This window comes from Kogia breviceps, chromosome 1, assembly GCF_026419965.1.
Source record: "Kogia breviceps isolate mKogBre1 chromosome 1, mKogBre1 haplotype 1, whole genome shotgun sequence".
NCBI lineage: Eukaryota > Metazoa > Chordata > Mammalia > Artiodactyla > Physeteridae > Kogia > Kogia breviceps.
Window position 1 is genome coordinate 81,682,862 of NC_081310.1, and position 22,233 is coordinate 81,705,094.

Here is a 22,233-nt window from a genome sequence, read left to right on the forward strand (position 1 = left end):
TTATGTACAACTATATCCTCAAATTTTAGACCAGTGCCTGGTTCATAGTAGACATTTGGTAAATATTATTGAATGAATATCAGAATGGCAAGAAATTCTGTATGCCTGATGCTGTGTAATCAGGAAATAAAGCTGGAAATATAGTTTAGGGCCAAACTGTATGTCAAGCTAAGGATTTGGAACTTACCCTACAGGCAAGAAATTTTTCTAATTCAATATTTTAGTATTCATAATTTTTAACATTTGCAAATAGCCCCCATACTATTTTCAATTTGTGTTTTTTCCTTAGACTGGCGTTTTAAACAAATTTACACTAAATTTAAATATCACTGCCATAAATGGAAAACATATTTTTCTATTACAAATTCAGCTAAAAGCATAACTAGTAAAAATGAAAAATGTTTGGCCATGTACCACCTAAAATCTTCTCATATAATACCAAGGTTCACATGTAAAACTTTGGGAAGTGCTGCTAAAGGTAAAGATAGCTAAGTGATGGTTTAAGCAAGGGAGTAGTACAGTCATAAGTATTTTAGAAAGAAATCTGATAGTAGTGTGGAGGATGTTAAGAATGAAGGTATAGACTAATTAGGAAGCTACTGCAGTGGTCCAGCCCCGAGATGATAAAGGACTGAACTAAGACAGTAGATATGGACAAAATAGATTGGGAGGTTTGTACAGAAAGTAAACTCAACAGTAAGTGACTGATTAGATGATAATAGGGAGGCATTGAGGATGGATCTGAGGTTCTAGCTTAGGTAGCTGGGCAGATAATAATTTCAATAGCAGATCTGGGGAGTCAAAGAGGAGCACGTATGGAGAAATGGTTTTATTTTAGATATGTAAGTTCAAAGAGCTTGTGTCATTCAGGTGGTAATGTCCAATATATGGAAATATAGATGTAAAAGCTCAAAACAGGTTGGGGTGGGAGGAATAGTTTTGAGCATTGTATGATAGTGGGTGAGATTGCCAGTGGAATGGGTAGAGCTTCAGGAGAAAGGGCCAAGAACAAAATTCAGGCTCCTCAAATATCTGGAGAAGTGGAAGCAGATGCCTTCCCCCAGCAGTACAACCTTATTTCTACCACCCAAAAAATACTAAGAAAAGTTCTTTTTTCATATATATGTAAAAGAAAGGGTCATTTTAGAGCTCCTCTGATACACAGGTCTCAAGAAAGAATCAATCTGGCTCACTAGACAAAAATCTATTTTTAATTGTATAAAATTATACATATAAAATACATAGAAAGTACTAAAAGGTAAGTAAAACTTTAACACCAAAAGTAGACAGATCAGGGAACAATTTTTCTCAGTTTCTTTGGGATCTTACTGGTTGGTATTTGAGAAAAATAATCCAGGAGGTGCAAAGACAAGTTCTTCCCATAACTCAACACCCCTTAACACTTCCCAGAGAAAAGAGCAAAGGAGAAATGAGGGTTTATGATATCTGGATTATAAATATCAATAAAAATTGAATAGACACACCTATTATTTAATGTAGGAGCCTCTGCTCCAACCCTACATGTGCTTCATGGAATACAGAGATGGAGCTTGGAGAATTCAAGGAAATCCCTTTCAAGCACTAATACAATTGTAGCTAGATTCCTTGCCTCTGATCCCATATGTACTGGTCACTAAGATGATTTCAAAAGCAAGAAAGCTGACTTTCATCTTTTCCCTATCTGATCCAAAAGAGAAAACTGTAGCCTGTTTCCTAACCCATTTCTAAAAGCAAAGTGTATAATTGTTAAATGGAAAGTGTAATTGTAGGAACATTAAATTTCCCAAATTCAGTTTAGTAAGTGCACTGAGCTATAATATAGTATAAAGGCGATTACAGAAACAGGAGAAAATATATCTTAGAGAGACCTACAAAAAATTCTCCCAAAGGGAAATGCTTTAGCTGTACTCCAGATCATTTCTCTCCTATTTTACCCAGGAAAGAGGTAGGGGAAGAGAATAGTATTAAAAACACAGGTAGCTGATCATTGATTCTCTTTCCCCTCCTGCAGCCTCTCATGGTTCCAATTAGGAAGTGCCATAATGCCAAAGTCTCATCTAATTTTTCTGATCAACTCATGCTCTAATAATCAATGTGGAGGAAGAGGAAAGAAAAGAGGGAAAACATGTGAATCTAAGGTATATACATCTAAGGTCGTAAACAGCAGCCACTTCGTGGGAGTAGGAGGAACATAGCCCTCACCAAATTGGACAGATAATGTTTCCAAAGAGCAAAACGATGGGAGGAGAAAAAGGAGGGAAATATGCTTTACCTTCTACCAATCTTTGCAGGCAGGAAGATCTATAACCAGGGCTTAACTAAGCTAGGTGAGCAGGGGAGGAGGAGTAAAAAAAAGAATACTGAAAGGTAAGCAACTTCAACCCTGACCCCTTCAGTAGAGTAGAGTATACTGGAAATATGGACTACTGGTATGGTATGGTATGCATGCCCCAGAAGCCACATAGGTGATAAATCCCTACAGATTGTGTTTATACTCCCTCTCTTGTTTCTGGGCAGTTTATCAGCAATGATTTAAAAAATAAGAAACCAGATCTCCACTTCCTTCCAAATAATAAAGTAAGGAAGCCCCAAAAATGAAGTACCATTTGGAGGCAGAGGAGGAGGTAAGGTAGTGGTGTAGAGGGGGCGGTGTAGGTTAGGAAATATCTAGTTACTGGAGGAACAACTTGGTACCAAGTAGCCCCAGCTCAAGAGAAACCAAAGCCGAAGTCTTCATTTTCATGTCCTGTTGGGTCCAAGAGAAAGCAGGAATGCGGGTGAGGGTGGGGCACACAGTTCTTATTCAAGCTCCCTGTTATTTTAAAAGGAGACATGAACAATTAGTCAATCATTTTGTGCTACTGAAATGACTACACAGAGTTACTGGAGTGTAAGAGCTAACAAAGCTCCAAAGACAGCCTGCTCTTCTTGTAAAGTGGTGTGGAGATGTTTTAAAAGCAACTACATCCAAAAACTACAAGTAAGAAAAGGGATCTCTCAGCAAATAGGAATACAGGTGTAGAATTTATACATATATATATGTATTTTAAAGTATAAAATTGAGAAAGTATGTACAGAAATCACACTAAGTCTTAGAAAGGACATATAAAAAACAGGCCTGGAGAGGATGGGGAGTATGTGGGTAGATGCCTAGCAATTGGAAGAATGCATGTTGCCCAACTGCCCAGCAGCCAGCATGAGAATATCTTTCTTCTCCTTGTGGAAGCGCAGCTCCTTGCCTGCCAGCCGGGCTTCATCCAGCTCCCGCTCAGTAGAGGCCAGCTCTCTAGACAGCGCTCCTGGCACACTCTGCTCCCGGCTCACCCAGTCCAATGCCATTTGGTGGCGAATATCATCGTCTAGGGCCCGGTGTGAATAATGAGCCAACACTTCCTGGAGGGGGAGAGGAATGTCAAAGTCACAGACAAAGTAAAGGTTCATACCACATTGACCCAACTGGGACTAGGAACTCTCAGCCTTTGAGTCATAACTGAAGTCAGCACTGGAGTCCTTTGAGGAGATTCTTATGGGGAACTTCCTGGTGGGAGAAGCAAGGCAGGTAAAAGAATCACAGTTAAGATTTTAAAAGGGAAGATTATAGGAATGAAACCTTTAAGTAAGGCTTTCAAGATTCACAACCTGGTAGGCTTGCTTATTCTAACACAACATCCACCTCCAAATAGTCCTTCTGGGACTTCCCTGGTGGCACAGTGGTTAAGACTGTGTGCTCTCAATGCAGAGGGCCCGGGTTCGATCCCTGGTCAGGGAACTAGATTCCACGTGCATGCTGCAACTAAGAGTTCGCATGCCACAACTAGGAGTTCATATGCCACAACTAAGGAGCCCATGTGCCGCAACTAAGACCCGGTGCAACCAAAATAAATAAATATTTTTAAAAAATAGTCCTTCTGCCAGACTCCCCTCACCCACAGGAACTCTTACCTGCCGAGAGCACTGTCTTTCTCTCATGGCCTTAAGGCTGCCATTCCAATGCAGCAGTTGAAAAACTGTCATCAGCTCCTGGAGGAAGAAAATATGAAGTGCCAGGAGAGTGGCATATATAATGGGGGGTTGCATCGGAATTAAATGGGGAAATTTTCACAAAATGTATTTGTGGCAGCATCTCTTATACCAACTCTGATACGTCCTTGGGGGAAGGAAGATATTTATATTTTGAAAAATATCCTAGGGCTTCCCTGGTGGCGCAGTGGTTGAGTGTCCGTCTGCCGATGCAGGGGACACGAGTTCGTGCCCCGATCTGGGAAGATCCCACATGCCGCGGAGCAGCTAAGCCCGTGAGCCATGGCCGCTGAGCCTGCGCGTCCGGAGCCTGCGCTCCGCAACGGGAGAAGCCACAACAGTGAGAGGCCCGCGTACCGCAAAAAAAAAATAAGAAAAATATCCTAATAACCTTTTCTGCCTTCCTTTCCAATTGAGTGTTAGTAGGAGGTGCGCGCGCGCGCGCGTGTGTGTGTGTGTGTGTGTGTGTGTGTGTGTGTACAGGCTGACCTATGTTATTAGAGCCAGGGAAGTAGGTGGAACAGTATAGTACCTGGAACTCCAACATTGACTTGCCCTTGTTGGATTCCAACATGAATCGGAAGGCACCAATCCCTGTATTTGGGTTGTCAGCTTCCTCCCTGTTGCCCTGGTAACAGAGGAAAGGAAAAGACAAATAGATTTTCAATCAGTATTATCACCTCAAAGCGCACTGTCCGAGAGAAATATTATGCAAGCCACATGTTTAATGTAATTGCCACATTACAGTAAAATTAAACAATAAATTTTAATTTTAATAGCATATTTTATTTAAACTAATATACTCAAAATATTATTTCAACTATAATCATTATAACAATTATTAATGAAACAGTCTTTTTCGTGTACTAAGTTTTCAAAATCTGGTGTCTCTTTCATCTTACAGCACATCTCAATTCATACTAGCCACATCTCAAAGGCTCAATAGATATATGTGGCTAGTGGCTATTCTGCTGGTCAGCACAGTCCTAGAGGCCTCCAAAGTCACCACACATTTTAACTTAGGTGACAGAGAAAAAGTCAACCTGGTTTTCCCTATTTTACAAAAGGGGGAACACTGAAACATAGAGAAGAGTCCTGATTTAGCTAAAATAACAGAGTGAGTTCAGCATACAGGATTGGACTAGCCTAGAGGACAACTGACAAATGCATTTTAAAGGGCAACAATAAAACTCATAAGCATGGCAAATTCTGGGTAGCAGTTTGGCCTCCTGGACATTTGCTTCATGTGTCTTCTACTGGCGACATGACCCTTCAGGGGTAGAACTAAGATACATTGTCCTACCTGAAAGACTAGTGTGTACAAAAAAACAATACAGTATAGAAGTTAAGAGCATGGACTAGAGCTCCTACTAGTCTTGTGGCCTTGGTGAAGTTATTTAACCTCTCTGTTCCTCAGCTACCTTAACTGTAAAATGAGAACAATCATAGAGCTACGTTACGGGATTGTTTTAAGAATTAAAGAGTTTTAAAATTTAAACTTAAAAAGAGATAAATGCAGTCTAACAATTCCAATCATATAATTTGGGTGCATTATTGTATTGGACCTGGTGTCCAGTTACACAATCCAAATCCATTCAAGTACTGGCTCTGGTTTGTGCTATTTGGTGGTGGTTTCATATTATTAGAGATAATTCCAGATCCTAGGTCTTGCAGGGACTCCCAAAATAAGGGCATCTTCTGGTTTACTAGTGACCCTTTTGTCAACCTGATCTAGAAGAATAAGGCCAGGAGACTACTGGGAACACGGGGATCCAACTTTCTCCTCCTGCTTCCTGAGAGGTTTCCTGCTCTTTCTAGCCAGTTCCACACACACCCCACCTCCCAAGATGAGAACTTTATTCTGCTCTCTTTGAGCAAGGGGACTGGATAGAGGTCAGGAGCCAATCAAGTTATATCCAAATTCAGTTTATTGTGGGATGCTTTATCATGGGGTTTTAGTGTATATGTATCACACCTAAAATAATGCCAGGCACTTAACAAGTATACCATAAGTGCTAGTTTATTATTATTATTTGCTTTCACTGTGCTAGAATTAACAAGAAGTCAGAACTACTCAAAATCAACCCACTTTGTTTTGTGGCTCATTAGAAACAATTATGCCACATGTAGTTAATCTTTGTGGTGAAGCAAAGATCACAAAATTTGGATTTAGAAGTGAAAATCTAGAGGCAGGAAGGAAAAAGGTGGTAATTTTCACTATTAAGATTTAGGGCTCTAAAGCAAGCAATAGTTTTCATTTTTATCTGTAATAGTTCAATGCGATACCTTATTCAGTACCTCCAAACTTTTCCATGATATGGCCCAAAGAAAATAATGACCCTATCTGTACAGCCAACTGGGATATACAGAGAAGGCTGCTGGCAGAGCAGCTGCCAGCAGAGGCTGCAGGGCAGAGGAGTCCATCTGCCCTAGGCCTTGTTCAATTCCCCTGAGAGTTGAGGGGATCAATATCATGGCACATCTGTAACCTATTTGGAGTACATGAGTGTGGAATGACCCACCACTGGCAAGTTCCACCACATATGACACTTCTACACCTAACAAGGTGATAAATGAGCTCCATTTATTCAATAAACATTTAATCACAGAATACTTGATTAGTGGTAGGAACATTAGAATATAATTGGAAAGGAATTAGAGTTAATTTTAATTTAACCTACTTATTTTACAAATGAGGAAACTCAGACCCACAGAGTCTAGGTGATTTGTCAAAAGACATAAAATAGTGTCAGATTCAGGACTTCTGAAGGACAAAAGCTAAAAGCAAAAATGTGGACATCACTCTTTGCCCATGGCTAAGACAAAATGAAAATTGTTATTCTGGAGTATGGGAATTCCATTGGGATATTAATGAGAAATCCATTAAGTTCTCAGTTTGGGGGGTTAATCAAAAAAGAATAGTGGCATGAGAAGAATAATAGTTTACATTTCTTAAACACTTTGTAGCAGACACTGCTGGTGACCTATCCAATATCTATTTCCTTCTTCCTTGCTAAAGAACATTAGTCTTATTCTAGTGCCTATACATCTCCCAATTGCCTCAGAGAAGAGTGATTTTATCCTAACTCCAGTGGGTAAATCCTAATCCCTTTTGCCTGTAACTGGTTTTAAGGTGGGAATTCTGGGCATTGGGTGGTAGGGGGGAGTTCTGCTGGAGAGCTTCTGGGAAAAGATTCCTTACTACTAAAGAGACACAAAAAAAGATGGTCTCTTTCTGTCTCTGAGTTTAGTTTTGCCTATATTTAACAACTGGAACTCTGTAGCTGTCTTGCACCCTGAGGGGAGTCAGCCCAAGGGCAAAGCCAATATCTAGAGGATGGCTGAGTTGAGAGATGGAAAGAATTTGGGCCAGTAGATGATGACATTCTTTTTTTCCCCCCCAGGTTAAATGTCTGCTTTATTCAGATCCAGTGACCAGAGGCCCAGGCAGCCAATTTTGCACCTGAGTGTCTCCCTGCCTCACCCTCCCAAGAATGTGCTCCTACAGATGGGACATCAGAACTCGTCCTTTATGTCAAAATGGGACTGGTCTTCCGGCTTGAAGTCCAGGTTGGGGTTGCCATCCTAGATGATGACATTCTTGATCCATCGAATTATCTAGCCCTGAAATCTGCCCTACTTCTAGACTTCCTATCATGTTAGATAACACATTTCCTTCCTTTATTTATTAAGTCAACTTGAAGTGAGATTTTCTATTACTTGCATCCAAAGGCACCTAAACAGATAACATGTGCTAAGTGCTAGAATATATTCTCTTTTATCCAATAATCCTATGTGATAGGTATAATTGTTATCCTATTCTACAGATGAGGAAACCAAGACAGATTAAATATCTTGTTCAAAGTCACATAACAAGTAGAACCATAATTTCAAAACGATGAATTCAGAGCCCATGCTCATAACCACTTTCTATAATCCAATCTAATGTTTCATTTTATAATACACTAGGTGACTTAAGAGTCACCTAGTGCTTTCTTAATTTTAAATTAAGAAAATTCTTAATTTTAACTGATTTGATTAATATAAAAATGTTTTTATTCCCTGCAGATACTGCTGACTGGGGCAAAAAGTAATAGGAGAAAAATAGATGGGTCCTAGGTTACAGAGGGATTATGATTCAGTGTTCAATAGTAATCTACAAAACAGATAACTGAAGCAGTTTAGTATATGTAATTACATCATAAATGCAAAGAAAACATAAACAGAAAATTGATCTGACTTTATTTCCCTATCAATGGTCTTGTGCAGAGGGAGGAAGAAGGCAGTGCTAATTTCTAAGATGTACCTCTAAGCTAGAAAAGTCTGTAAGTTGACTTGGGTTCTAGTCTTGGCTCTACCATTTACAAGCTATATTACTTTAGGCAAAACTTCACTTCTGTGTTTTTAGTTTCCTCATCTGTAAAACAGGGGTAATAATAGTACTTGTACCTCATAGGATTGTTGTGAAGATCAAATGAGACAAAATACATATAAATCCCCTAAAATAGTCCCTGGCACAAAATAAATACTCAGTTAGGATTAGTTATGGTTATCATCATTATCATTATCATTTGAAAGAACAGATGTTCTTTTTAAAGGGGGTAAATAAATTACACTCCCCATTCCTAGAAATGTAAAAAGACAAGATACTTGTATTATAAAGTGTTCTTCATTAATAAGATGAAGTAATGGAGGCAGGAAACAAGTGACAATAAAAACAGTCATTAAAAAAAAAGAACAGTGAAGAAGGGACTAAAGTCGTAAACCAAAATTGGGAAAAGTGAAATTCAAGCTCAATTTTTATTTTGTAATACCTCTAAACTTCCATAAATCTTGAAATAAAGGTTTCTAGATACCAAAGAGACATAATGAAAGAGACAAAATAACAAAAACAAAAATACACATAGAGACTGAGACATGTGGAACATATAATACAAAAGACTTACAGAAAATAAACAGAAAGAACAGAAATGCAGACAGGAAAGAAAACCAAGAATTCACGCTCTGTTTCCCAGGAATATACAAGATTTCCCAATCAGCCAATTCTCGCACCCCCACTCTCCTCCCTTCCAACTCCAAGTAACTTACATTGAAAGATGCCAGGGCCTCAGAGACACTCTTCTCAATGAACTCATCAGTGATTCTTCGGGAAGGATGTTCATTAAACACAGAGTTCATTAGCGCAATCTTTGCAGCACTCCGCCGGGCTTCAGCTTTTGTGGGGCAAAACTAGGCGGGGAGACAGAAAAAATATGTGTGCATGTGTATCTGAGAGAGAGGAAGGAAAAGTGGGAGGGAAACACTTGGAATAGAAGACACTTGGATACTCTTTGGTGAAATCAGTTTGTTCAACACACCCTCCAAAGTTTTTATTGTAAAATGGTTGGGGCATTTGGAAACATAAATTTGATTCAACATCCTGAAGTCATTAAGGAACTGGAGACAGCTGTAGTTCATACCAAATTGAATGCAGGATGAAGAAGACTGCTGAGGTCAGCATATAATCACTGGATATGAAAAATACCCCATTTAAACTGTCAAGAGAATTAATTACTCAAAAGCCAGATTCTGGCCAGTCTGTTAAAAATCTGTATCTTATTCTCTTATTCTGCAGACAGGCAAGAATTTTTTCATCCCTCTAGATAATCTAAGATTAGAACAAAGCTATGTCTAGGCTGCTTCTGCAGAGAAGCCCTCTAGTCTATCAGAAGCACCCATTTAGGATACTTGGACTTTTCTTTCAGCTATGTGCAGGCAGTTTCCCCAATAATGTAGTGAGCTACGGAGCTATCCCTGAACAGAGTCTAAGGTCTGAGGAAGGATTTTATAGTCTTCCCCCACCCCCTCCCAGTAGAAGCAAAGAGAAGAGAGGTGGCTAGGGAAAGGAAAGCTGACCCGAGGAAAACAAGAAAAAATTTTAAATTAATTCATGTTTTTACATTGTATCCAACATATGTAGTATCATAGAACAAGCCTGATTTTCAAAAGTCTTAAATCACTCAACTTCAGATCCCTAGCCACCTTTATAATTCATCTTCACTGGCTGCCTCAAAGGCCTCTGTGCCCTCTGTCATTTATGATTAGGATGAGAGAAAAGGAAGAAAGTGATGTTATAGTTTAAAAAAGTAGACCAGGTTATGTTTGCTACTTAACCACCTTAATATCAGTAATTCCCAGTTTCCTTTAGCTGACAGGTCTCTCTGAAACAACATATGGAGTTTGGTACATTAATCCTGTCTTCTTGCGTATTCAGTTTCTCTGTTTCCACTTCTCTCGCTATTTATTAGCCTGCTGCTCTTTCTACTATATAGTGCTCTTTCTGAAAAGTCATCTGTGAAGAAAACCACCAGGAGAAATTTCACCTGCCAAAGTGGATATAAAAGATATAAGCTAAAAGGGGCCAAGATAGATAATTCTACTCTTTCAGGAAATAACAGAAATCAAATTACTCTAATGGTCCAGTTTGGGGCATCCCCATAAAATTATTAAATCTTTAATCAACAGTATGATGAGGTGGGAAAAGGAAGGAAAGGTCTTATTTTCTAGTAGCAAAAGATAAACATTAGTTATCTTGGGCATATGTTTATTTCTCTGAAATGGCTGGGGTTCTGAGAGAAAAATTTAGTCACCCAATTTGAAATGAAGCCTCCTTAGGACTGTTTCCATTTGAGGCAGGAACTGAGCTACAATGGCACTCATTCATGCAACAGATTTATTAAGTGTCTATTCTCTGCTGGGCACTGAGTTTGACAGTAGAGATTTAAAACTGAACAAGAAATAAGACAGACATTACCTCTGCCTCCGTGGAGTTTAGTCCACTAGGAGAGAGAAACAGTCAATTACGATATGTTTTGATAAATGATATGATAGGGGAAGTTCAAGGCGCTAGGAAGCACAGAGCAGAGGGTATAACTTTGTCTCAGGGTTATAGAAACCATACAGAAAACAGAACAAAAGTGTCTAGTCTCGTCTCTAAATTCCTACTCAGGCTCTAAATTGACATTTCAGGAGGCTACCTTCCTATCTGCAATGTGAAAAATCCATCTTTGATGATAATATTCACACTAGTCAAATTTCTCGTTACCCTGTAATAGCATCAACGCTTTTCATCATCATATACTACAGGACTTTCATATAATTGTAGAATGCTAGTACCAAAAATACTGGTTAGAAATAATCTAATCTATCTCCTTCATATTATAGATGGGGAAACTGAGGCCCAGAGAAATTACTCGACTTGCCCTGTTAGCAGTCAGGGGAACAAGAATTTGGATCTCCTAACTCTTAGATGAGTACTGTTTCCACCATACATCATCCCTCTCCTTTGATCTCTTAGAGAACTCAAACATTGCTTTCCTTAGTGATAGCCTATGAAAAAGTACCAGGGGCAATGAATATTATTCTATGTCTTCAAAAAGAGATAGCAGGAAGTTGGAAAGCCAGATTAGAATGTGAGTTAGATGCTAGTAGTCTGCTTTTCTTTCAGCCTTCAAAAACTCAAACCCACTTTGAATTTGAGCATGGTTAAAAGAAAAGCATGCTACTGAGGTTTTTTCTGCTCAAATGAGCCTCAGATGCTTATCAGAATGATTTGCCCAGAATTGGTCCAAGTCCTCAAATATGTGACTTTGGATAGAGATTTAATGGCCAAAGTGATGGAGAAAGACATTAGTAGCACCTAAGCATTTATCATTGGTACTGCTGCCTCAGAATTCTTACCTGGAAACTCCCAAAGCAACTTCCCCCAGGCAAGGTGACATAGCAGACATAGGGAGGGCTGTTGGAGGGAACCATCTCATAAACCACGAGAGCCCCATTCTTCAAGTCAGCCCCACGGGACTGTTTCATCTGCCAGAATTCCTGAAGTGCCTCCACCACATTCACTACAAAAAGAAAAGTAGTTAAGTTCAGCAGTAAGAACACTTCCAAGCAGTGCTCTGCTTCAATACAGTATCTGTAACCTGTACTTACATTAAGAATCTAGGCCCCTTAGCTCCCTACCTATTACCATTTAAAAGCATTTAATTAATAAGCCTATGCTGTGATTAAGTCCATTTGAATAGGAAGACCAGAGTATGCCTGCCCTCCTCCGCCACCTCCCTAGTTCACATTTGATTTGTCCTAGACACCAAAGGAGAATAGCATAAATATGGGAGGCCAGAGTTTCCAAGGTCAGCATACTATTATCACTGACTGATGAAATACAAGTAGATTATTCCACAATTGGTTAGCTGGCCTAGAAGAGTAATAACCACCATGAATCATAAGTGCTAACATTTATGAAAACTTACTGTACGTCACATTTTCTCCAAGTGCTTTACCTATTTAATCACAATAACCTTATGAGGCAGGTACTTTTATTTTCCCCATTTTACAGATGAGGGAAATAAGGCATAGTGAGGTTAAATAACTTGCCCAATGATATAACAGCTAGAAAGCAGAAGAGCAAGAATTCAAACCCAGGCAGTCTTGGCTACAGAGTCAATGTTCTTAACCATTATATAATACTGTCACTCAAGGAAATATGGCCCTATTAGCCATTTTCAAGGCTGTGCTTCTGGTGAGCAAACCCCTGACTAGATTCCTTTTCCATCCTGGAATACTATGTGTATACTATATATATATATATATATATATATATGAGAGAGAGAGACACACACACAGAGACAGGGAGGGGGGGGTGGAGAGGGGGGGAGAGAGGGGGGGAGAAAGAGAGAGAGGGAGAGAGAGGGAGAGAGAGAGAGAGAAAGAAGAAAGAAAAGAGAAAGAAAGAGGCAGAGAAAGGAAGGAAGGAAGAAAGGAGGGAAGGGAGGAAGGGAATGAATTCTGAGGCTTTCCCTAGGCATAAATGATCTTTGGAAGGACTGTATATTGGGAAACACTCCTCCACAGGTCTCTTGCACTACTTTCCATCTTGCTAGGTATGTCAAGATTTCAAGGCCCTGACTGCTCTTTACTTGGGCCCTTTCTCAGGATTGAATTTGCAGCAAGAAACGTTGAGGGATGAAGTAATGTCTCCCTCTGGGACAAAGAACAAGCTTGCTTACTGTTTGCTATAAAATGGCAGGTTCCCCAAGCTCAGTGTTCCTCTCCTGTAATGCAACCCATGGCCTGTAAGCATCCACCTGAGCCCTCCGCATCAGACTTGGGAGACAAGAGAACCAATGCAAGCAAACAGGATGCTCATACTACTTGCTGTTCTATGAGTAATAAAGTCCTTAGTCTCTGACCCAGAAGTCTCTTGACTTCTGTCAGCATCCATGAAACAGTAACTGGCTATGTTATTAGTTGTATATAGGGTAAAATCAAACTCCAGACTTGACACTGTATTCCAGAAATTCCAGAACAGTTCCTTTCATCCCCCAATACTTGGATTCAATTATTCCACAAGTATGTATTGAGTACCTACTCTGTGCTAGACTGTGTGCTGGGTGCTAGGCTACAATAGTGAGCAAAACCATACACTGTTCCTTTTTCTATGCAACTTACAGTCTACAAAGGGAGAAAGGGGGCTTCCCTGGTGGCACAGTGGTTGAGAATCTGCCTGCTAATGCAGGGGACACGGATTCGAGCCCTGGTCCGGGAAGATCCCACATGCCGCGGAGCAACTAGGCCCGTGAGCCACAACTACTGAGCCTGCGCGTCTGGAGCCTGTGCTCCGCAACAAGAGAGGCCGCGATAGTGAGAGGCCCGCTCACCGCCATGAAGAGTGGCCCCCACTCGCCGCAAGGAGAGAAAGCCCTCGCACAGAAACGAAGACCCAACATAGCCAAAAATAAATTAATTAATTAATTAAATAAAATAAAAAGGGAGAGAGAGATTAACCAAATATATAATCTCATACAAATGAAAAATTGCAACAGTGATAAATGCTATAAAGGAGTGGTAAATGTAGGAGCATCTGACTAATTAAGAAGGCCAAAGAAAGCTACCCTGACAAGGTAATATTTAAGCTCAGATATAAGTATGAATTCCCTAGGCAAAAAGGTGAGAGAATAGCACTCTGAGCAGAAGGAACAGCATGTACGATGGCTCTGCAGCAGCAGGAAATATGGTGAATAAAGGCACTAGTGTGGCCAGAAAAGAGAGAGTGAGGGGTAGTATAAATGCAAGATGAGGTTGCACACACACACAAAAAAAGCAGGGACCAGATCAGGTCAGACCTGGTGGGTCATGTTAGAATATTGGCTTTATCCTAGGAGCAATGGAACTCTATTGAAGGGTTTTAAATGGAAGGAAGGATAAAATCAGTTTGTTTTTGGAAAGGATCTCTTTGACTCTAAGGTTCCAAACATTTCAAGTGGCTTTAACTAAAGCCTCGTAATAAAAAATCATCACACACATTCTCCAATATCTTCCAACATGACCACTCTCTAAGTTACAACAAGGACTCGTTAATTCAATTACATTACATTAGTTAAGATCTGACAAGGAGAAGACACCAAGATGGGACAGACATGCAAGAGATTTACTGGGGAGGAAGCAGGAGAAGGGAGAGCCTTCAGACCATGTTCTAGGTCTGACACCTGTGGAAGGAGAAAGGGAAGGCAGGAAGTTTGGATATGTGACTCTCAACTGCAGCACCGTTCCAAGAAAGGTTTGGCCAGGCCAGTAGGAAGTCCTCAAGCCACGTCTCACTAGGATGTGCCTGAGTTAGTACCCCTGCTGTGCTCAGTCACTGACTTGGAGCAGCCTGCAGGATGTGTGGTCTCAGTGCAAATGTGGTGATGAACCCAGAGGCGACAGCAGTTTAAGGCTATCAGTCAATTATGCTCCCTGCAGAAGGAGATATTAAACACGTTTTCATGGCTGCCACACACACATTAAACAAAAATCTGAGCACTTAATAGGTGCATAGCTCTATTCTAGGCATTAGAGATGCAAAGATGAATAACATACATTCCCTGCCAGGAAGGTGTTCAAAAGCTAGTGGCCAATAATAACTTATCTTACCTGCTCTGCAACTGAAGCAAGCACTCCATGTACCAGCCAGGGTTTGAAAAGCAGCATAAGCTCTTTACTAATACTCTACATTTAACTGACTTTTAAAAATGTTCATTCTTCCATTAAAAGACAGTGTCAAAAGAAAACTCTCTTTTTCCCACCCTTGGTTCTAGCAGAAGCTCTTCAGAGGTCACTGCTACCCAGAAAGCTTAGCCACCCTTGTTCTTTTCATCGAGATCTTTTCAGGCCCAGTTCCCTCTTTGAGACAATTTAGCACAATGTGCTGGGTGACAGCTCTCCTGACATGCAAACAACAGGGAGAATATTGAAATAAAGAGGAAGGGGAGGAGACTGCTATAATGGGGGAGGTCCTATTAAAAAGCATATGTCCATTCCATGTCCAGTTAAGTCCCTTTTAGCACAGAGTACAGGACTATTTTTTTATTTTTGGGTATGCGGGCCTCTCACCGTTGTGGCCTCTCCTGTTGCGGAGCACAGGCTCCGGATGCGCAGGCTCAGCGGCCATGGCTCACAGGCCCAGCCGCTCCACGGCCTGTGGGATCCTCCCGGACCGGGGCACGAACCCGCATCCTCTGAATCGGCAGGCGGACTCTCAACCACTGCACCACCAGGGAAGCCCAGGACTATTTTTTAATGATTACTCAAAGCCAAATGAAACAGGGAGTCTTATTTCAGAAATGTGAGCATGAAATGAGAAACTGGGCAAAGTGATCAGAAAAAAAGCAATGAATTGTGATCTGCATTTGAAAATGCTCATAAGACTCATTCATGGGCTTCCTTTGAAAATGCTCATAAGACTCATTCATGGGCTTCCTTTGAAAATGCTCATAAGACTCATTCATGGGCTTCCCTGGTGGCGCAGTGGTTGAGAGTCCACCTGCCAATGCAGGGGACGCGGGTTCGTGCCCCGGTCCGGGAAGATACCACATGCCGCGGAGTGGCTGGGCCCGTGAGCCATGGCTGCTGAGCCTGCGCGTCCGGAGCCTGTGCTCCGCAACAGGAGAGGCCACAACAGTGAGAGGCCCGCGTAACGCAAAAAAAAAAAAAAAAAAAAAGACTCATTCATTTCTAGAGCTGAAAGGGACTTCAGAGATTATCTAGTCCAACTCAGGCTAAGAAATGACTTGGTTGAGGTCACATAGCTGTGGCAGAAGTGGGGCATGAATGTAGAAATTCTGATGCCAATGTTTTTTCCAATTTGGGAATCTTAACCCAGGGTCCAAGGTCTAGTCCATGGTTGAACTTCGCGGGGGTTCACAAGTCCCCTAAAACTCTAAGTAAAATTAAGCATGTGTGTGTGTCTGTGTGTGTGTGCGCATGAGTATTTGTGTGTGGGGGGGTGTAGGGAGGGTGCTGATAGTTTTGATCAGATTTTCAGTGAGGAATCATGGATATAATGGTTTACGTAAGGATGGTTAAAGGGACAGTGAGGTAGGAGGGTAGCTATTACTGAGACATACATATCTGACAGCTACAATTAATTATTGAAAGTCACTGATGGACGCTGGGCTGAAAGGGACATGAAAGACCATGATAGTGAGGAATATTTAAGCGCTTGTACCATAATGTTGAACAACAAGAAAGATAATACTTTTGGTTTTTCCTTAGGAGATAAAATATTAGATGAATATCTAAGAGGTAAGACAGACAGATTGTATACCCACCAGAGTAAAAACATTAAAACAACACATGGGGACTTCCCTCGTGGTTCAGGGGTTAAGACTCCATGCTCCCAAGGCAGAGGGCCTGGGTTTGATTCCTGGTTTGGGAACTACATCCTGCATGCTGCAACTAAAAGCCTGCATGCTGCTATGAAGATCCCGCTTGCTGCAACTAAGCCCAGTGCAGCTAAATAAATAAATATTTTTAAAAAGTAAAATAAAACACCACATGAAACTATAAGAAAAATTTTATAAAAATAAATATAATCTTGTAGTGGGGCAGCATGGATAAATAGATAATAAACAGATAATGAAATTGAGAGGTGAGTGAGAAGGTTCTCTCTGATCATACAGGATGGTGAGAATAGTCTGGCCTGGCTTAATTCACTTTATTATGAAGATAGGGAAGCTGGTTAACAATACTTCATCTGACATTTCCTATTTCAATTTGTAGAAGGTATCCCTGAATAGCCCACAGTGCATAGTCTCTGGAAGGGATGGAAGGGAAGGATTGAAAAGTGATGTGACTTTGGGAGAGGACTATGGTAAGCTGAATAATGCCCCCTGCCAATACGTCCATGTCCTAATCCTTGGAACCTGTAAATGTTACCTTATGTGGCAATGATTTTGCAGACGTGATTAAGTTAGGGATCTGAGATAGGGAAATTATCATGGATTTTTGGTGGGCCCTAAATGTAATCACAGGTGTCCTTAGGGAAGGAGACTTGATGAAACACAGAAGAGGAGAAGGCAGCATGAACATGGAGGCAGAAATTGGAATGATGCAGTCACAAGCCAAGGAAAGCTGGCAGCCCCCAGAAGCTGGAAGAAGCAAGGAAGCAGATTCTCCCCTAGAGCCTCTGGAGGGAGCACAGACTTGCTTTGACACCTTGACTTTGGCCCGGAGATACTGATTTTGAACTTCTGGACTCCAGAACTGTAAGAGAATAAATTTCTGTTGTTTTAAGCCAACTTCCTGATAATTTGTTACAGCAGCCACAGGAAACTAAATCCGAGTCTAATCCAACATTCCAAAAATTAGAAATATTCCGATCAATCATTTTAACTACATAGTCACTTACAACAAAGAAGCTGTCTGTGATTCTGAGAGAAAGGAAAAACTAAACAGAAAATACCACACAAGATTCATTTGTTCAGCCTAGTGGAGTAGCTGGGCAGAATTTCCAATCATGTAACCATATTGTGATATAAAGGGACAGAAATAATTTTAAAATAGATAAGTTTGAAGAGGGCAACACAGAAGTTACAGAGCAAGGAAAGTGACTTGGTCATTCAGGCAATCGTGCCAGCTTAGAGACTACCAGCTGTCAGCCATTAGAAGAAGGGGTCTATATGCCATGCGGAAAAAGGGGCAAAGGAAACGGTAATGATAACAATACCTATCAAATGCACAGTTATCAAAGCATATCCACATGCGTAATAATAGCAGCCACTCATTGAGTACTAACTATGTGCTGTGTGCTTTACGTTCATTATCTCATTTAATCCATGCAGAACTATTAAGATAGGTATTATAATACCAATTGCACAAATGGTGAACAAGCTAAGGAACAGGCCACAGTGGCAGAACCAGAATTTAGAACCAAGGTTTGTTTGCCTCCAAAAACAACCCTCTTTCTGTTGTACTATCCTGTTTTATTGCACCATTAATCCTCACAGAGGCTCTATAAAGTGGACTGTCAGCTCCATGAAGATAGGGACTGAGTACCTGTCTTGTGCACCATTGGTGATCAATAAATATTCGTTAAATGAATGAATGGAACAGATGAGGCCTAGAGAGATAAAGTAATTTATCCAAGATCACACAGCCATTATTTGACAGGGCCAGGTTCTCTGATTCCAAATCCTATGCACTATAGACTGATTAAGATCCTGTAGCATACTGAGCTAGGTGTGTATCTTGGGCAGGGACCGCGGGGGAGATATAGGACAAACAAGTGAAATAACAGAAGAATTTTTAAAAATAAATGCTGAGATCCTACATGAGTCAGGTAAATCTAAAGACCGTGCCTGGAAAAGGTGAATTTAGAGCAGTCAGGAAGAAGATGATGAAAGATCTGAATTGAAGATGATGCACTAAAGTATTGCTGGATTGAGGACTGGTATGGGCAAAGACTAAAGTAAATTATATTCAGGGGAATAGAGCCAGCCCCCAAATACCATGCCATCAGTCACAAAGGTATGTGGACATATGCCAATGGCAGCTTTACCTATTAATTGAAGCAGAATAAATGATTCCATGTGGTGAAGGACTTCTGAGCCAAATCAGCAGAGATTCCGCTTGCCTGAAGCTAAACTATCTGCCAAACTTTCCCAAAGTACTGGCTGGACACCCAGACTGGAAATGAGAAACTCAAGAATAATGAGAAGGACTGTGGTGGGAGGTAGGGAGGTTGGAGGGGAGAATTGCTGGAGAGTCTGAATCCTGACTGATTGCTCTTGGTCAGTACAATCCTCTTGTTCCCTCATCCTTTCTAAGGAAATGAAAAAGGTTTTACAGGATGCTCAGTTTAGACAAGAGCCTCTCCAGGTAACCCAGACAAGAAAACTGTCACTCCTCTACAATTTTAATAAACACCTATAAGTTTCTAAGAAGAAGCCTTCAGATTTAGGGTGCCTACTCCTGGCTACTCCTATGCCCAGAGGCAAAGACCTTCCCTTGGTCTCGACTTAAAAGAGACCTGAAGCAACAGGACAATAGCTAATGGCAATTCCATTACATTGCTCTGTTAAGTCTAGGAATTAAACTAGAAAAACAATTATATTTCCTCATGATGAATTTCAGGATCATGTGCATTTGCATTCCCAGCACCTAGCAGAGTGACTGCCCCGTGGTAGGAGTTCAAAATGCTGAAGAACAAAGGGAAACTGATGGGAAATGTATCATTGTGCATATAAAGCAAAATGGATCTAAAAATCTGTTTTCATAGGCAGCATTGGTTTTACACTGTTAGGATTTAACAATGAAAGAAAATGATGTGTTCTTCCCAAAGAAATATGAACCAATAAATTTGAGAGAATACTTGTCATTTTTTAAAGTACCCATTATGTGTCAGGTGCAATATCTCATTTAGTCCACATCATCATTCTTGAGGAAACTGAAGCTCAGTGAGGTTAAGTCGCTTCCACAGAGACACAGCTGGCAAGTGACAGAGATTTAATCTGGGATTTAATCCAGACTAGTCTGACTCCAAAGCCTGTGTGTGTGCTCTTTTCACTGCACTTTCTCAGGGAGAAAAAAAAAAAAAGTCATTACTATCTACAGAGAAAGCCCCACAACCTTTCTCTATATTAATGTTAAACTAGAAAATTAAAGATACAGTCACTTCCAGGTCAGGCAGGACCTAGCCAAGCAGAGAGAAGTGATGTCTCAGAAATTCCAGACCTGAATGCTGTATCCCACACTGCTCACTATATATTTCTTGTTACACTATAAATCTGGAACTCAAACTCGGGAAATTCTGCACTGGTTAAACAAAATCAACAAAGAAAATTCTCACATCCCCCTTTTCAGAAACCCTGGAAATTAGACATCTTTAAGATGAAGATTTCTAATGGAAATAGGGTTTCTGCCTGGCTCATTTCCACTGAATTTAACATTGAGAGAGCCAAGGCCTGGGATTTATCCTCAGTTCCTGGGCAAGGGCCAGGAAAACAGAGCCAGCCAGACAGAGAGGCTGGAGTTGTGAGGCTCCATACTTAAAAAGACACCAAAGAGGTATTAAGTCACAGGAAGCTGGTGTGGGCTCAATGGTATGGGTCTAGATTTAAAGGCACAATTATAGCGAACTTGTGAAAGCACTGCCTAATTCCCCAGCAAATCTGAAGTTGCATTGGAAATCTCAGAGTGACATAAGTAAGAAAAGAATTTAAAAGTCAAGGTTAAGGAGATGGAGTAAATTAGCAGGGAGCCCAGGAATTGCTGAGATCACAGAAGATTGAGAGGATATGGATGAGAAATGTCTCGGATCTGAGATAAAGGATAGGATCCCAAACAACGGGGTCTAAAGGCAGAGAGATGTTAAGGCATTAAGCTACAGGAGGAATTCCATTTCTAAAGGAGAAAAGGTTGGATAGAAAAGAGGGTTATATCTGTAAAAAGGGGTCCCTTGAGAACATAGTAGTAACTCAGTAAAGGGGAGGGGTGGGAGGCTTAAACGTGTGTACGAATGTGTGCATCTGTGCGTGTGCGAGTCCGTGTGTGTGTGTGTGTGTGTGTGTAGCCCAGAAGGAAACTCCCCAAAAGGAAATGCATGTGAAGGCTCTGCGCCAGGAAAAGCGATCCAAAGGACTGTGGGAGCAAAGCTCCCTTACAGAGAGGGTGTCCCACAGGAGGCCAGACCCCGCAGACTCACCTCGGCCATAGCCCTGCGTGTGTTTGGCGAAGCTCCTCACCACGGCCTCCACGGCCTCCCGCAGCACTGCGGGGCTGCCGGCGGCGCCGGGGGGCAGCGGCAGCCCGGCGGCCCCGGACAGGAGCAGAGGCGGCGGGGGCGGTGCGGGGGGCGGCGGGGCCGGCGGGGGGCCCGCCTGGGGTGTGGCGGTGGCGGCAGCGGCCCCAGTCACTCCGGGACGAAGCGCTCGCAGAGTGCCCCTCCCGCTGGTGCCCACTCCAGGCTGCAACCGCTGCGCTCGCAACGTCTCCATCCCGGCCGCCAGTGGAGTAGCGGCCCAGAGCCTGCCAGCCTGGCGAGCTAACGGTCCCAGCCTCCCCCGCCAGCGAGCGCCCAGGGACTGAAGGAGGTGCCGGAGCCCAGCCGTCAGTCAAGCGGGGGCGGGGGTGAGCCAGGTCCTATGCCAATCACCAGAGAGGGGGCGGGAGCTGGCCGGCTGCCGCTCCGCCATAGGCAAATTACTGAGGAGGGCGGAGGTTCTGAGCAACCAATTACAAAGAGAGAAAGCGATATCCTCTATACGGGAGAAGCTTAGCTTGGGCGCGTCTTTGGGAGTCCTGTGGGGAGTACTAGAAAGCGGGCCAGACCCCAGGACCGAGGCTAGAGGCAAAAAAAAAAAAAAAGGCCTGGATGCATGGCTGGGGAGAACTGTGGACAGAGTGAGAGGATTCTTAGAGAGCCTTTGTCCGACCACTTCATTTTACAGATGTAGATGAGGAAACTGGCTCAGAGAAGTGACGTGACTTGTCCAAGATCACATGCAATTGGTGGTGGAGCTAAAGCAAGGAAAGATACTGGCATTTAATGAGCATATACTTATTGTTTGTCAGACACTATACAATGTACTTTAGTGCACTGTCATCTAATAGTCACAATCACTAACTAGACTTTATTATTTTACGGATAAGGAAACTGACAGAGAGGCTGGATAAATTGTCCAAAATTAAATAGCCAGGAGATGGCAAAGGAGGGTTCAGACATAGATCTTCTGATCCCCAATAATTTAATCTTTTCGTTATACCACATCGTTGCATCATTTTCTGATTTCACCTATTCTAAGTTGAGGGAGGGAGTAAGAAAGAGTAGAATGGGTTGCTCCCATACCTCTCATTAGAGCAAGGAAGAGTTAGATTATAGGAAGAAAACCAGCAAGCTGAAAGGTCCAGGGGGAC

The 22,233-nt window shown here is 41.7% G+C and overlaps 1 protein-coding gene across 1 annotated transcript; it reads right to left on the reverse strand.

Annotated features, from left to right (window-relative positions):
* Positions 1 to 1,189: 1,189 nt before the first annotated feature.
* On the reverse strand, positions 1,190 to 21,414 carry LIX1L (limb and CNS expressed 1 like). Its single transcript, XM_059077989.2, has 6 exons — positions 21,023 to 21,414; positions 11,740 to 11,903; positions 9,109 to 9,249; positions 4,553 to 4,648; positions 3,943 to 4,020; positions 1,190 to 3,393 (listed from the first exon to the last, which is right to left on the reverse strand). The coding sequence occupies exons 1-6, from the start codon at positions 21,312 to 21,314 to the stop codon at positions 3,151 to 3,153; spliced, it is 1,014 nt and encodes a 337-aa protein (XP_058933972.1). The 5' UTR covers positions 21,315 to 21,414; the 3' UTR covers positions 1,190 to 3,150.
* Between the last annotated feature and the right edge of the window lie 819 nt (positions 21,415 to 22,233).